The 16,307-nt window shown below is 50.0% G+C and overlaps 1 protein-coding gene across 40 annotated transcripts in view; it reads right to left on the bottom strand.

Annotated features, from left to right (window-relative positions):
- Positions 1 to 3,170, bottom strand: part of ZMYND8 (zinc finger MYND-type containing 8) — a 149,623-nt gene extending 146,453 nt beyond the window's left edge. For 17 of the 40 annotated variants that reach the window (XM_063633365.1, XM_063633362.1, XM_063633369.1 and 14 more), the window contains exon 1: positions 2,245 to 3,124. In XM_063633365.1, the coding sequence (XP_063489435.1) occupies positions 2,245 to 2,258 (14 nt within the window). In that variant the 5' untranslated portion in view covers positions 2,259 to 3,124. Of the gene's footprint in view, positions 1 to 1,967; positions 2,217 to 2,244 lie in introns of those variants that run through there. The other 23 variants (XM_055266521.2, XM_055266530.2, XM_055266526.2 and 20 more) reach the window with 7 other exon arrangements.
- Between the last annotated feature and the right edge of the window lie 13,137 nt (positions 3,171 to 16,307).

Below are 16,307 nucleotides of genomic sequence, written 5' to 3'. Positions count from 1 at the left end.
GTAATTTCCATTTACAGCAAGGAGATAAGAACAAAGAAAATAGCTGAGTGTCTGAACTTACTTGTTTGGGGCAGTGGCAACTGTTCAGTTTTAAGTATATAACATTATTAACTGCCTGCAGTTTTACTCTAAGAAGCTAAGCTGGCCTGCCTTGCACAGACTTTTCTCAACTTATAATGTGGTACGTTTCTCCTGATTAAATGAACCTTTTTCCAATTTGGTGTCAGAAAGTGGGCTACTGGACACTCATTTGAAAGAAAAAAGATTACTGACTCCATAAAGTTGACATAACACAGCAACTGAATATATTTCCTGCATTTACAGTCATGTCGGATTGGTCTCCAAGCTGAAAATTTACGTACTGAACTTCTAGGGAAATTCTGAAGGTACTGCTAAACAAGACTCTCCTTTTCCCACTTAACTTCTAGCTGCAACCTTAAGTGGTCAAGGGAAATGTAAAAAGTGAGAAATCTTATGTGGGGCCAGCATGCATACAGATGCGTGGATGAGACCTGAAAAAAGGCCAAAATGTGTTGGTCAGTGAGTCCTGAATCAAACCCAGCCTGGTGGTAGATGAGATTTTGCACTATATATAAGTCCTAAAACATGAGCACACTGACACCACCCCCCCAACACACATATACCACCACCACCACCAGCTTCTTACCCCACCAATGTTTTTAGGGCTCTGCACCTCTAAGAACAAGCAGTTTCATTACATTTCACAAGCACATCACCTACTCACAGTTTGAATATCCAAACAAACCCCATTAAAGGTCTAGAGTCAAGTCACAATGAACTGAACATTTCTCCCCTGACTCTGGGTAAACAGGAAGTATAATCTTCAATCCTAGCTGCAGGTTATCAGGAAAAACAGTGGATTCAAACAATCACCTAAAATCAAGACACTCTTTAAAAAGCCCTTATTTTGTACCTGCTAATGAAGCCCCCAACTCCTGTAGCCAAGACCCCCATTACAAACAGACCCCAAATGTTCGCAAAACTCTTCAAACATGGTCACAGAGGAAATGGATTGCTTTACTTACCCAACAAATGTTCAAGCAACCGTCTCATTTTTCCACAGTTAGGAAGAGAGAACAGGCTGGCAGATTTGGGACTTGATCAAAAAGGAAATTTTTTTAAACAGTTACATGGTATTATTAAAAACACACAACAACAACAACACAACCCAACAACTGAATATGGAATGCTGTCATGAGCCACAGACATGATTTTATTTCCTCTACACTCCATCACACAGGAGAAGAGAGGAGGATACAATGTATAAAAGGGACAGGAAAATGAAAACAAGGATAAAGGTAACATTAGTTCCTTGAAAATCAGGCAAGAGTAGAAAGCTAAGGGATTCAGAATCCTTGCAGATTTTTTCTTTTTTTTTTTTTGCAGGATGTTGTCCAAGATCTCTCTCCCCCCACCCCCCAGTCTCCATCCCTACTCCAAAAACTTCCTCCAAAGCCTAGAAAATACTTTCAGAAACATTTGCTGGCTGTAGGCTGGCTTGCAGAACACTCTGTAGCAACCTAAGTCAGGAAAACAGGCTGAACAATGTAGTTTCAAGTGCAGAAGCTCTGTAGAATAAGAGAAGACCGTGTACAGACACCACCACCCACCTAGGCCCCAGGAGCTAGACTCTCCTTAGCACTGCTCTGCTGAGGGCACAATTCTTTTGCAAACACGCTCCTCTCGTCAAAACTTATCCAGCCTTCCCAGAACCTCTTTGGAGGCAAACTTGCCTGCTCTGCTGTCTGCCATGAGCTCTCCTTGGAGAGGAGCCTGTTTGCTTACCTTCCATTTTCTTCCCCCAGCAGGGCATGTGGCAAAAGAGAAGACAATAGTGCAGGGGTGGGAGGGGGGGAACTGCTCAGAGAGACAGAGAGGGGAAGAGAGAGGGAAGAGGGAAAGAAAAAAAAAAAAGAAGGAAAAAAAAAGCTTCTTTTTTGGCATACCAGGATCTAGCTTCAAACTCTTCCAGAAACACCATGCCCTGATGGAAGGAAAGGTGTGCCAGGCCCTTGCCAGTTTGCAAAATCAAGCTATGGCTAATGGCTACTGAGCCATGTGACCCAAGAAAGCAAAAAAATTCTCTCTAAACAGTTCCAAGTTAACATAAGTGCTCTGGGGGTGAGTGTGGCACGGCCAGCCACAGAGAAATCACACTGCTCGCCCACAATTCGGATGTCTCAGAGGGAGGGGGAAAAAAGATGGTTAAAAAGTCGAGCTTACCTCTGTGGATGCATTGTTAACACTGTGTAATGTCAATACTTATAAAACATGGAGGACAGGCTCCTAGTTCTCACAGAAAAAGGGTTTGGCACTTCGGCTGATGATCTGGCCGCCTAATAAAAGCTCATCCCCGATTGGCTGCCCCGGCAAATCGGAGTGTAAAGCCGCCCCGGATTGGCTGAAACACTTCCTGAGCGATTATCTTTGTGAGGCTCGGGTGAGCAAGAGCCATCCTGTGCATAGAAAAAGACAGGCTAAGCTAGGCCTTTTGCAGCAAGAAAAACTTGGGAAAGGGGCCTCCACACGCACTTCTCCTGCACCCTGGCTAGATTTCCCGGCACGGGCCAGCCAGGGCAGCCAGCCTGACCTGCTCCAGGAAAGCCTGAGGCCCGGAGGTCCCTGGGAAGGGAGTTTCTTGGAGTGGGCTGGAAGGGCTCACCCTCACCTGCCCCCAGAGAAACGGCCCTTGTCCAGGGAGGAAGGCCAGCCCTTTTCTAGAACAGTCCAGCAGGGTGGCTCTCCAAGGGGAAGGGGAAGCTGGGGAGTGGGGAGTCCCGGGGAAACAGCCAAGGGGCCAGAAAAAGGGGCTTGAGGCAGGCCTCTGAGAAGCTGGGGGAAGCAGGCAGCCCGGGGGAGCCCCGAAAAATCAGCAGAGAGCAGCCCTGGCTTCTCAGAGGAGCGTGGAGTAGCTGCTGAGGGGAGGAGGGGAGCAGAGTGGTCAAGTCTGCATAGTCATTGTCCCCATGCCTCCTTGCAAGGCAGGCCAGAGAGCCGTGGGCCTCTCGCGCCCTGCTTAGCCAGTCCTACAGGCAAAATCAACGTGGGTTCCTGTCGCCCTGCCACGATGCCAAGGGGGACCCCTCTCGGTCCTTACCCTAAGAAAAACCCAAAGCCCTCCTCGCAGGCCACATGTCTGGATCTACAAACTTCCCTTCCCTCCCGGCCCCTCCCCCACGGCCGAGGCCTGCTAAACCTGTCAGTTAAACACAAATCTGACTTCCGTATTAGCCTGCGATGCCTTCGGCTTCCTGCCTGTTAACCCTCTCTCGGACTTGGGGCCTGGCTGGGAAAAACTAGGCCTTGAGATCGCAGCAAAGGCCTGTGGAAAAATACCAGCTGCAGCTCTCCCGGCAGATGCAGAAAGAGAGAGAGAGAGCCGCTGTCTGTCAGCCTTTGCTTCCCAGGGAGGCGTGTACCTTGTGAATCCAGGGCACAGGCAGTGCCTCTCGGGCTGAGAAGCCATTTCAATCCAGAGGGAGACAGAAAGATGGCACGCTCAGCCCGGAAACAAGAGCCCCTATTATGCGTCAGGCCTACCCCCGTAGGTCAGCCCTTCCTGCCACAATCGTCCCTGTATGTGTGTGCCTGGGGGAGTTGGGCCCTCCTCGGTGGGCAGACAAATCCCCTGGGCTTCCTAAGGATTCTTGCTTCCATTTATTTGCACAGAGAACGGCTTCTTTTCGTCCCCCAAGGCAGATGGAGCAGCGATTTCACACACAGCCCTCCATTTGGCAGCCCCCCCACCCCCCCATCTCTGGCACCGCTCCCCAGTAAAATATTAACTGGTTGTTCAGAGCTGCTTATAATTCTACCCACTTCAATTGCGTTAGGAGGTCTTTGCCGGTCTCCTCCCTAAAGCTGCCTTCGCAGTTGGTCTGTACCCAGAGATCGAAAAGGACCGTAAAATGTCCCCAGCTTTCTCGCTCTCTTTCCTTCTTCGGCATTTTAAATGACAAGGTGCTTAATTAACAGGATTTTTTAAAACAGCAAGCTGGAACCACAGAAGCTAAATAAACACCATTCTTTAGAGGCTGGAGAAAGCTTCCAGAGTTAACGCAGCCATATGCCAGGAGGCATAACTCTGGAGCAATAAAGTCTCCCCTCTCCTCCTAAAATTAGGACTTGTGGGCTTTCTTGTCCCACACGGTTCCCACAAAGAAAACGAAGAGCTGGTGGCTTGCTTTCCCTGCCCCCCCCCAACCCCCACATGGACAACAGATGCCCACTGCTTGTACATAAATTCTTCCTGGCCGGGAATCTCATATCAAACAGGCTCAGGAACGAGCTGGGAATCGAAACTCACTGTACTGCAGTGCAGGACCCAGGCTTTATAAAAACGGACAGGATGTTGCTGCTGTTACAGTTTTAGGCTGCTGAGGCCAAGCTGCAGGGAGGGACAGCTCCATGGCCACCTAACCTGACAAAGCTCCAGCGCTCAGGACAGCAGGCCTGGGCCTCACCAGAAGGGAGGGGCCTGCTCTTCCTGGAGGTAGAAAGCTGTATGGGGAGACCAAATGGGAGGAGGCGAGAGGTGGAGGCCACAGTAAAGCAGTGCGTGCTCGCCCTCCTAGCTGTGTGGGCAGCGGCCCTCCACCACCATCCCATATGGAATGCTGTTTGTTTCTGCGGGTGCTGCTTTGAGGGGAACAAACAGGACTGTGGGGTTGGTGGCAGATGTCCCATGCAGCTAAGTCCACGAACCAATGAGGAAATAAAATATGCCGCTGGTGTGCGTGGTGGATTTTAACCTGGGATTAAAGCTTGTTGCATAAGCAGCTACAGCATCCTCCCCACCTCCCTCCCTCTCTCTGATCACTTGATCACTTGAAATGTTTTCTGGGGCAAAGAGCAGGAAGCTGCTGGCTTATTCTGGCAGCTCTGCTCTGTTTGAGGAATGCTGTTGGCATTCGGGTAGGTCTGAGGTTATCTGGAAAACAGCAATTCGGCTGGGGACAGACACAAAAGTATGGTGGCAGATGGAATCCTGGGAGGAACACAGATTGAAAAGAAAGCCTGGGGCAGGCCTATGAAGGGCTGGTCCTGGGCTTGATGGAATGTGGCTGATAAGCAGGATATAAAACCAAATGTTGCCGGTCTCAATCTAGAAATCCATTCAGCAGCTCCTCTTAAAGCCCTGCTGCAGTGAGTATCCCAGCAGCTACTTCTAAATTAGTGCTTTACATAGACTGATTCCTGAAGTAGGTGGCATTGTTAGAAATCTGGAACTAAGCCCAGAGAGGTGAAGTGAGCTGCCCAAGGTCACACAGCTAGGAAGTGCCAGAGATCAGACGTCCATCCCAGTTAGCACTTCACTTCCCTAAACTCTGTACCTTCACCTGCCTCTAAAGAAAGAAGCAAAAGCAAAGCCGAACCAAGCACAGCAGAAACAATGAGGCTGAAACCTACGAACAGCAACCGCATAATCTGTGTTTTCTTTTAGGAGGTAGACCGGTTTTTTGCTTTTCTGTTTTTTGATACAGTGTGTTGCTCTGTCGCCCAGGCTGGAGTGCAGTGGTGTCATCACAACTCAGTGCTGCAACCTGAAGAAGACCAACCCTTTTGAGGTGGGTTTTCAGTACTGACTGATGGCGCTGAAGGAAACTTTTAGATTAGACTCATTCAAATGCCCCTCATTACAGATTGAGGCCCAGAGGAAGCGACCCGCTCCCTCCCAACCTCCAGCAAGATGCAAGATGTCAAGGGGGAACACTTTGCCATCTCTAAAATTAGGCTTTTATATTCCATGAAACCAGTGGTTCTCAACCATGGGGGGTTTTGCCCTCCAGGGGACATTTGGCAATGCCTGGAGACGTGTGGGTCGTCACAGCTAGGGAGGTTGTATTACTGGTATCTAGTGGGTAGAGGCCAGGGATGATGCAAAACATCCTATAGTACACAGGACCAGCCCCCCACAACGAGGAAGTATCTGATCCAAAATGTCCAAGGTTGGGAAACCCTGGCTTTAAGCCCTTTAAGGAAAGGGAAGAAAACAGTCCAATCATTCTGCCTCTGGCTAGAAAAGCCAGCACAGGCCTAAGCAAGCAGGTTCCTTGGTGATATTAATAAGCAACGAGCTAATAAAAATAGATCAAAATGTGTCTCTCTTAATATTCGCAGGGTACACAGAGGATTGGGGTACAGAATCAGGCTGTAGGGAGCCAGGCAGAGTGTCACAGTAACAACACTCGTCTTGAGGGAGAGGAAGGGCTGGCCCCAGCTCCCTTCCCCCAGCACCTTATGAGCTGAGGCCTGGCCTCCCTGAAATGGCTCGCCCGTTCCGCTGGCCTCCAGCCAGGCGAGCAGCGGCAGGAGCGGCCCCACAAGCTGCATCCCGAGATAGCCTGTTTGGCTGCCTACGAAAATAAGCACACTTGCAGTTATCAGCCTCCAGCTACAGCAGGCCTCTCTGACCGTTACGCGAAATGGACAGGATTGAGGCAGGGAAGTGTTTTAAATATCTTGTTTTGTTTTGTTCCTTTCTGGCCAATTAGAACCAAGGCCAACTTCGGGCATGGTGACAGAAGGGCTCACCTTCAGAGCCCGGAGCTGACTGCATCATGTTACAGCCACAAAGAGGCAGATAGGGGCCTCCCTCCCTTGGAGAAGATGCCTACTAGGCGACGGGTGTGGGGTTTTTTTGTTTTGTTTTGTTTTTTTGCCTCTTTCTAGGAGGGACTGGTAGGATTAGGCAAATGGCGGGAGGGAAAACAAAAAGGGCTAGGGGAAAGGGCAGGGGGTGGATGACCGCGCCTCATCAGGCAGATGGCCACAGCACGGGTGGGGCGCTGAGCAAGGGATGCAGGAGCAGAAGGAAAATGAAAAGCAGGAAAATTCAGGCCCTACTCTTTTTTCTTCCTAGCAATTACTTTTATGGGCAGAAGACTATAGATTCATTCGCTCTGTTTCTCCCTCCAACTAGACCAGTGGTTTTGCCCCCACAAGGGGACATTTAGCAATGTCTAGGGACATTTTGGGTTGTCTCCATTTTGGGTTGTAAGATTTTTCAGGGAAGTGGGGAGTGCTACTGGCATCTAGTGCTGCTAAACATCCTACAACGCACAGGACAAGACCCCACAGCAGAGAATTAGCCAGCCTCAAATGTCAATAGTGCAGAGGCTGAGAAGCTGTGCACCAGGCTGAGCGCTTCACCAGGCAAGGAAGGACCTTGTCTGAATTCTTCACCATCATGCCCTCAAGAGTTGAACACAGCACTTGACATATATTAGAGCTCAGTAGAACACCATCTCCCATCCGGATGGTTGCAAGAATCTTACCTGAGCTCTCTGCTTCTGCCCTTGCAAATGCTTGTACACATGCACTCACACACACATACACACACCGTACCACCCAGGCTGCCAGTGATCCTTTTATTTTTTTTCTCTCCTTTTTTTTTTGAGACAAAGTCTCACTCTGTCGCCCAGGCTAGAGTGCAGTGGCACAATCTCAGCTCACTGCAACCTCCATATCCCAGGATCGTGCAATTCTCCTGCCTCAGCCTCCTGAGTAGCTGGGATTACAGGCACCCGCCACCACACCCAGCTAATCTTTTTGTGTCTTTAGTAGAGACGGGAGTTTCACCAGGTCGTCCAGGATGGTCTCGATATCCTGACCTCGTGATCCGCCTGCCTTGGCCTCCCAAAGTGCTGGGATTACAGGCGTGAGCCACTGTGCCCAGCCACTTATTTATTTTATTTTTTTTTTCTGAGACACAGTCTCACTCTGTCGCCCAGGCTGGAGTGCAGTGGCGTCATCTCAGCTCACTGCAACATCCGCCTCCTGGATTCAAGTGATTCTGCTGCCTCAGCCTCCCGAGTAGCTAGGATTACAGGTGCAAACAACAACGCCCGGCTAATTTTTTTTTTTTTTTTTTTTGCATTTTTAGTAGAGACAGGGTTTCAAATTTCACCATGTTGGCCAGGCTGGTCAGGAGCTCCTAAGCTTAAGCAATCCGCCCGCCTTGGCCTCCCAAAGTGCTGGGATTACAAGCGTGAACCACCATTCCCGGCCTGCCAGTGATCCTTTCAAAACACAAGTCAGCTCCTGTCCTTCCTCTGCTCAAAATCCATCAATGACTCCTATTTCTCAGTAACAGCCCAAGTCCAGAAAATGGCCCACCAGCCTCCCCGATGGCGCTGTGCCCTTCTTATCTCCGACCATCTCCCTCCACCCTCCTGTGGCTCACTCTGTTCTGGCCACTCCGATCATCCACCTGTTCTTTCCATTCTCTAACTTGTTCTCTCCTCCTTGGAGCCGTGGTACTTGATCTCCTCTGGCCCTTCCTACAATCAACGGATCTGCCCACTTCCCCAAACCACCCAGCAGCTAGCCATTTCCTCCACGGGGCCTCAACCTGTCTGCATCTTCCCTCCTGCTTCTGAAAGGATTCCCCAAAGCCGACAAGGCATCTCCTCTGCGGCAACCTCCATCGGATATCTTCCCCTCTGAGCCCTGGCTTAACAACTAGCCCCATTTCTCTTGCACCTGTAACCTTTTTCCTCTCTCTTCCCCACATCAAGAAGCACAACTGTGCAGTGATTGAGTGTGTGGTTGCTGGTGCCACACTCTCTGGGTGTGGATCCCAGCCACCCCACTTGCCAGCTGTGCGGCCTTGCTTGAAGTACTAAATTCTCTGTGCCTTGATTTTCTCATCAGTACGATGGGAACAAAAATAATAAGTACCTGGAATCATTGAATAAATCATCTCTACCAAGAGCTTGCAGCAACGCTACACAGAGTCAGCACTCATTTAGTTGCTGTTACTATTTCCCTCTTGGCTCACTCTTTTTTTTTTTTTTTTTGAGACGGAGTCTCGCTCTGTCGCCCAGGCTGGAGTGCAGTGGCGCAATCTCGGCTCACTGCAAGCTCCGCCTCCCGGGTTCACGCCATTCTCCTGCCTCAGCCTCTCTGAGTAGCTGGGACTACAGGCGCCCGCCACCACGCCCGGCTAATTTTTTTTTTGTATTTTTAGTAGAGACGGGGTTTCACCGTGGTCTCGATCTCCTGACCTCGTGATCCGCCCGCCTCGGCCTCCCAAAGTGCTGGGATTACAAGCGTGAGCCACCGCGCCCGGCCTCCCTCTTGGCTCACTCTTATTTTATTTTTTTATTTTTTGGAGATGGAGTCTCGCTGTGTCACCCAGGCTGGAGTGCAGCGGCACAACTTCAGCTCACTGCAACCTCCACCTCCTGCGTTCAAGGGATTCTCCTGCCTCAGTCTCGAGAGTAGCTGGGATTACAGGCACGTGCCACCACGCCGGGCTAATTTTTGTATTTATAGTAGAGGCGGGGTTTCACCATGTTGGCCAGGCTAGTCTCGAACTCCTGGCTCAAGTAATCCACCTGCCTCAGCCTCCCAAAGTGCTGGGATTACAGGTGTCAGCCACTGTGCCAGGCCATCAAATACGATTTTAAACACTTTACATTAACTAACCCATTTATCCTCAAAACTATAAAGCAGGCGCCATTATACTTATAAACCCCACTCCTCTATGAGTAAACTGACATCAGGACTAACGGTCCCATTCTTTTTTTTTTTTTTTTTTTTGAGACGGAGTCTCACCCTGTCACCCAGGTTGGAGTGCAGTGGCATGATCTTGGCTCACTGCAACCTCTGCATCCCGGGTTCGAGTGATTCTTCTGCCTCAGCCTCCTAACTGGGATTATAGGTGCGTGCCAGCACATCCGGCTAAATTTTGTATTTTTAGTAGAGATGGAGTTTCACCGTGTTGGTCAGGCTGGACCCAAACTCCTGACCTCATGATCTGCCCGCTTCGGCCTCCCAGAGTGCTGGGATTACAGGCATGAGCCATCGCGCCCGGCTTTTTTTTTTTTTTTTTTTGAGACGGAGTCTGGCTCTATCGCCCAGGCTGGTGTGCAGTGGCATGATCTCAGCTCACTGCAAACTCCGCCTTCTGGGTTCACGCCATTCTCCTGCCTCAGCCTCCCGGGTAGCTGGGACTACAGGCGCCTGCCACCACACCCAGCTAATTTTTTGTATTTTTAGTAGAGACGGGGTTTCACTGTGTTAGCCAGGATGGTCTCGATCTCCTGACCTCGTGATCCACCCGCCTCGGCCTCCCAAAGTGCTGGGATTACAGGCGTGAGCCACCGCGCCCGGCCTTTTTTTTTTTTTTTTTTTTTAAAGAGAGGGAGTCCTCACTCTGTATCCCAGACTGCAGTGTGATGGCAAGATGACAGCTCACGGCAGCCTCAACCACCTTGGCTCAAGCAATCCTCCCACCTCAGCCTCCTGAGTATCTGGGGTCACAAGTGTGTGCCACCACACACAGCTATTTTTTTTTTTAATTTTTTACTAGTTTTTTTGTTTGTTTTTGAGACAGAATCTCGCTCTGTCGCCAGGCTGGAGTGTGGTGGCGAGATCTCAGCTCACTACAAACTCTGCTTCCCAGGTTCAAAAGATTCTCCTGCCTCAGCCTCAGCCTCCCAAGCTGGGATTACAGGCGCATGCCAACATGCCCGGCTAATTTTTGTATTTTTAGTAGAGACGAGATTTCACCATGTTGGCCAGGATGGTCTCGATCTCTTGACCTTGTGATCCGCCTGCCTCGGCCTCCCAAAGTGCTGGGATTATAGGCATGAGCCACCGCACCCAGACTTAATTTTTTATTTGTAAGAGATGGGGGTCAGGCCAGGCACAGTGGCTCATGCCTGTAATCCCAACACTTTGGGAGGCCGAGGCAGGCGGATCACCTGAGGTCGGGCGTTCAAGACCAGCCTGACCAACATGGAGAAAGCCTTTCCCTACTAAAAATACAAAATTAGCCAGGCATGGTGGCTCATGCCTGTAATCTCAGCTACTCGAGAGGCTGAGGCAGGAGAATCGCTTGAACCCAGGAGGCGGAGGTTGCTGTGAGCCAAGATTGTGTCATTGCACTCCAGCCTGGGCAACAAGAGGGAAACTCCGTCTCAAAAAAAAAAAAAAGAGAGACAGGGGTCTTGCTATGTGGCCCGGGCAGGTCTCAAACTCCTGGACTCAAATGATCCTCCCACCTCAGCCTCCCAAAATGCTGGAATTACAGATATGAGCCACAGTGCCTGCCGGTTTATCTGCTTTAGATAGTGTGGGCAGGAGGTGGGGAGACCCTTCAAGGAGGCTGTGACATTGGAGCTGAAGAACATAGAACCTTCCTGGTGGAGGGAACAGGAAGTATGAAGGCTCTAAGTTGGGCTGAGCTTGGCAGCTTGATGTTTCAGAGGAACAAAAAATGGCCAGGTATGGCTACACCAAATAAGGTGCAAAGAGGCTGGGTCCCATGGCTCAATCCTGTAATCCCAGTGCTTTGGGAGGCTGAGGTGAGCAGATTGCTTGAGCCCAGGAGTTCGAGACCAGCCTGGGCAACAAAGCAAGACCATGTCTCTACAAAAAATAGAAGAAATTAGCCAGGCGTGCTAGTGCACACTTGTAGTCCTAGCTGCTCGACAGGCTGAGGTAGGAAGATCACTTGAGTCAAGGAACTCAAGGCTACAGTGAGTGATCATATCACTGCACTCCAGCCTGGGCAACAGAGTGAGATTCTGTCTCAAAAAATAAAATAAAGTGGCCGGGCTCAGTGGCTCACGCCTGTAATCCCAGCACTTTGGGAGGCCGAGGCGGGCGGGTCACAAGGTCAGGAGATCGAAACCATCCTGGCTAATACGGTGAAACCTCGTCTCTACTAAAAATACAAAAGGGTGGTTGTGTTTGGCCGGGCGCGGTGGCTCACGCCTGTAATCCCAACACTTTGTGAGGCCGAGGCAGGTAAATCATCTGAGGTCGGGAGTTCAAAACCAGCCTGACCAACATGGAGAAACCCCGTCTCTACTAAAAATACAAAATTAGCCGGGCGTGGTGGTGCATGCCTGTAATCCCAGCTACTCAGGAATGCTGAGGCAGGAGAATTGCTTGAACCCAGGAGGCAGAGGTTGTGGTGAGTCAAGATCGTGCCACTGCACTCCAGCCTGGGCAACAAGAGTGAAACTCAGTCGAAAAAATAAAAAATAGAAATAAAAAATAAACAAAAATCCAAATACAAAAAATTAGCACATGCCTGTAGTCCCAGCTCGGGAGGCTGAGGCAGGAGAATCTCTTGAACCCGGGAGGCGGGGATTGCAGTGAGCCAAGATCGCACCAATGCAGATCCTGGGCAACAGAGCGAGATTCTGTCTCAAAATAAATAAATAATAAAATAAAATAATAATAATAATAAGATGCAGAGGACCAGGCTGGGCAGGGTGGCTCACATCTGTAATCCCAGCACTGTAGGAGGCGAGGTTGAGGCAGGCAGATCACATGAGCTCAGGAGTTAGAGAACAGCCTGGTGAACATGGTGAAACCCCGTCTCTACTAAAAATACAAAAATTGGCCAGGTGCGGTGGCTCACACCTGTAATCTCAGCACTTTGGGAGGCCGAGGTGGGTGGATCACGAGGTCAGGAGTTCGAGACCAGCCTGGCCAATATGGTGAATCCTCGTCTTTACTAAAAAATACAAAAAATTAGCTGGGCATGCTGGTGCGTGCCTGTAATCCCAGCTACTCTGGAGGCTGAGGCAGGAGAATCACTTGAACCTGGGAGGAAGAGGTTGCAGTGAGCCGAGGTCGCACCATTGCAGTTCAGCCTGGGCAACAGTGCGAGTCTCTATGCCGGGCGCGGTGGCTCACGCTTGTAATCCCAGCACTTTGGGAGGCCGAGGCGGGCGGATCACGAGGTCAGGAGATCGAGACCATGGTGAAACCCCGTCTCTACTAAAAATACAAAAAATTAGCCGGGCGTGGTGGCAGGCGCCTGTAGTCCCAGCTACTCGGAGAGGCTGAGGCAGGAGAATGGCGTGAACCCAGGAGGCGGAGCTTGCAGTGAGCCGAGATCGTGCCACTGCACTCCAGCCCGGGCGACAGAGCGAGACTCCGTCTCAAAAAAAAAAAAAACAGTGCGAGTCTCCTTCTCAAAAAAAAAAAAAAAAATCAAAAATTAGCCGGGCGTGGTGGTGGGCACTTGTAATCTCAGCTACTCAGGAGGCTGAGGCAGGAGAATTGCTTGAGCCCAGGAGGCAGAGGTTGCAGTGAGCCGAGATCCTGCCATTGCACTCCAGCCTGGGCAACAGAGACTCCATCTCGAAAAAAAAAAAAAAAGATCCAAAGGACCTAAGCATGGAGATAAGCTCAGAGACAAGGTCACCATTCCCTCCACCATCTTTCCATTACTAAGACTCAAAATATTCCACAATGTTCTTTGCCTTCCCATCCCCACTCTCCTCCACATCTAATCCACACCATCCCTGAACCCACCCCAAAAGAGAGCCCTATAAAAGGTAGACATGTACACACAAGCTTAAGACGGACTGTGACTCTGCACTGTGTAGCTCCAGAACCCCAAATAATTTCTATAACTCTCTACACCTGATCCTCCACGTATAAAATAGGAATACTACTCTCTATCTCATAGAGTTATATAGTAAATAGAGAAAATGAATTAATAGATATGAAAATACCTCCCATGGGTGGATCACCTGAGGTCAGGAGTTCGAGACCAGCCTGGCCAACATGGCAAAACCCTGTCTTTACTAAAAATACAAAAATTAGCCAGGTGTGGTGGTGGACACCTGTAATCCCAGCTACTCGGGAGGCTGAGGCAGGAGAATCACTTGAATCCAGGAGGCAAAGGTTGCAGTGAGTTGAGATCACATGCTGCACTCCAGCCTGGGTGACAAAGCCAGACTCCTTCTCAAAACAAACAAAAAAACAAAAAAAACCCAAAAATTAGCCGGGCGTGGTGGTGGGCGCTTGTAATCCCAGCTACTTGGGAGGCTGAGGCAGGAGAATCGCTTGAACCTGGTAGGGGATGGAGGCTGCAGTGAGCCAAGATTGCACCACTTCACTCCAGACTGGGTGAAAGAGCGAGATTCTGTCTCAACAAAAAAAGAAAAAGAAAGAAAGAAAAAGAAAAGCCAGGCATAGTGGCTCACGCCTGTAATCCCAGTACCTTGAGAGGCCAAGGGGGGCGAATCACTTGAGGTCAGGAGTTCGAGACCAGCCTGGCCAACGTGGTGAAAACCCCATCATTACTAAAAATACAAAAATTAGCCAGGCATGGTGGTGCACGCCTGTAGTCCCAGCTACTCGGGAGGCTGAGGCAGGAAGGCAGGAAAATCACTTGAACCCAGGAGGCGGAGGTTGCAGTGAGCCAAGATCGCGCCACTGCACTCCAGCCTGCGTGACAGAGGGAGACTCCATCTCAAAAAAAAAAAAGGAAGAAATAAAATAAAATAAAATAATTTTGGCTGGGCACAGTGGCTCACACCTGTAATCACAGCATTTTGGGAGGCTAAGGCGGGTGGATCACCTGAGGTCAGGAGTTCGAGACCAGCCTGGGCAACACAGTGAAACCCCATCTCTGCTAAAAATGCAAAAAATTAGCTGGACATGGTGGCGGGTGCCTGTAACCCCAGCTACTCAGGAGGCTGAGGCAGGAAGGCAGGAGAAACCATTGAACCCGGGAGGTGGAGGTTGCAGTGAGCCGAGATGGCACCACTGCACTCCAGCCTGGGTGACAGAGCGAGACTCCGTCTCAAAAAATAAAAATAAAAAAATTATGTGTTGTATTTGTTTTTCAGGGCAGCAATCTTGTCCTTTACGAACACTTGATATGAGGGTTCATCTCCAGAGCCTAGAGTAGCTCCCACACAGGGGAGTCTGTTGATTTGAGTGAACGTCAATTCCTGTGGCTCAGTACAAATGCTTTAAAACAATTTGCTTAATACTGGGCACAACAGGCTTAATGTGGCCTTGCTAAGTTCCTGGAGTGACTTCTATGGGCTTTAGCCTCCTCCTGCTGCCACCACTGCCTCCATCGCCCTCCTCGTTGTCATGACGACATCTCCTCCTCCTCGTCTTTATCTTGGAAGAGTGGCTTGCACTTATTGAGGTGCCATGTGCCAGGCACTGTTCCAAACACACTTTACGTATTAATTAATTTAATCCCTCCAACAACCCTATGAGGCAGGTACGAGGATAACCCCCATTTTACAGGTGAGAAACCTGAGGTGCAGAGAGATCAATTAATTTACACATCTGAAAAAAGGAAAACATTCATAAGAAAAATGAAACCTCAGCCTACTTGGCCTCTAAAATTTCAAGAAGCTAAAACTATGGAGAAACCAACACTTACAGGCGATCGGGAACCAATTTACCAACAACAGCAGCAAAAAATAGACCAAACACAAACAGAAATTCCAGAGAGGGCAATTCAATCTCAATTCGTCTCGTGTTCTGAGGCCCCCCAAACCTCCCTGTGTTTTCCATCCACCTGGTTCCTCAAGCCCCAGATCTGGACATCACCCTTGACTGCCGCTTGCCCATCTCCCATCCCAAGTCCTGTGGCTTCACCTGAGCGCCTTCCACTGCCGACTGCGGCGGCGTAGCTCCATTCTGCACAGGTGCTCGGCTCCAGAGCCACCATTATCTGCTATCTGGGCTGGAAGGGAACAGCCTCCTCACCCCGACTCTGCTCCCATCCTCCACCCTCAGCAGCTGGAAGGATCTTTTGAAATTTCAATTTGGGCCAGATCACATCCCCATCCCCCAACCCCCACCTCTAAAACCCTTCACAGGTTTCCCATTGTTCTCAGGCCAAAGTCTGAAATTCTTCACCAAGCCCTAGGGGGCCTGTAGGATTCCCTTCTCCAGCTTTTGCTCAGGGTCTGAGCTCCAGCCAGCTTCAAAGACTGAGTGAGTTTGCCTGGGTTCAAATCTTGGCTCTGCCTTTCACTCACTGTGCCACCGCATGTGTAACTCAACCTCTCTGGGCCTCTAAAGTGGGGATAATAGCACCTCCTAGAGTGTTGTCAGGATTAAATTAATTCATGTAGTAAAAAGTGCTCACTTAGCACAGCATCTGGCACCCAGTTAGCTATTGCTATTGTTATTGCTATCAGGTAACTCCTACTCATCCTTCAAAACCCAACACAAAATTCATTTCTTCAGGACAGCCTTCCCAGACTCATTTCCCAAAAAAATCAGATCCTAGGCTGGGCACAGTGGCTCACGCCAGTAATCCCAGCACTTTAGGAGGCCGAGGTGGGTGATCACCTGAGGTCAGGAGTTCAGGACCAGCCTGGCCAACATGGTGAAACCCCATCTCTACTAAAAAATACAAAAATTAGCCGGGTGTGGTGGCGGGCGCTTGTAATCCCAGCTACTCTGGAGGCTGAGACAGGAGAATTGCTTAAACCTGGGAGGCGGAGGTTGCAGTGAGCGAGATCGCGCCACTGCACTCCAGCCTGGGCGACAAG

This window comes from Symphalangus syndactylus, chromosome 24 (assembly GCF_028878055.3).
Source record: "Symphalangus syndactylus isolate Jambi chromosome 24, NHGRI_mSymSyn1-v2.1_pri, whole genome shotgun sequence".
Taxonomy (NCBI): Eukaryota; Metazoa; Chordata; class Mammalia; order Primates; family Hylobatidae; genus Symphalangus; species Symphalangus syndactylus.
This window is presented reverse-complemented; position numbering and strand designations above follow the sequence as displayed.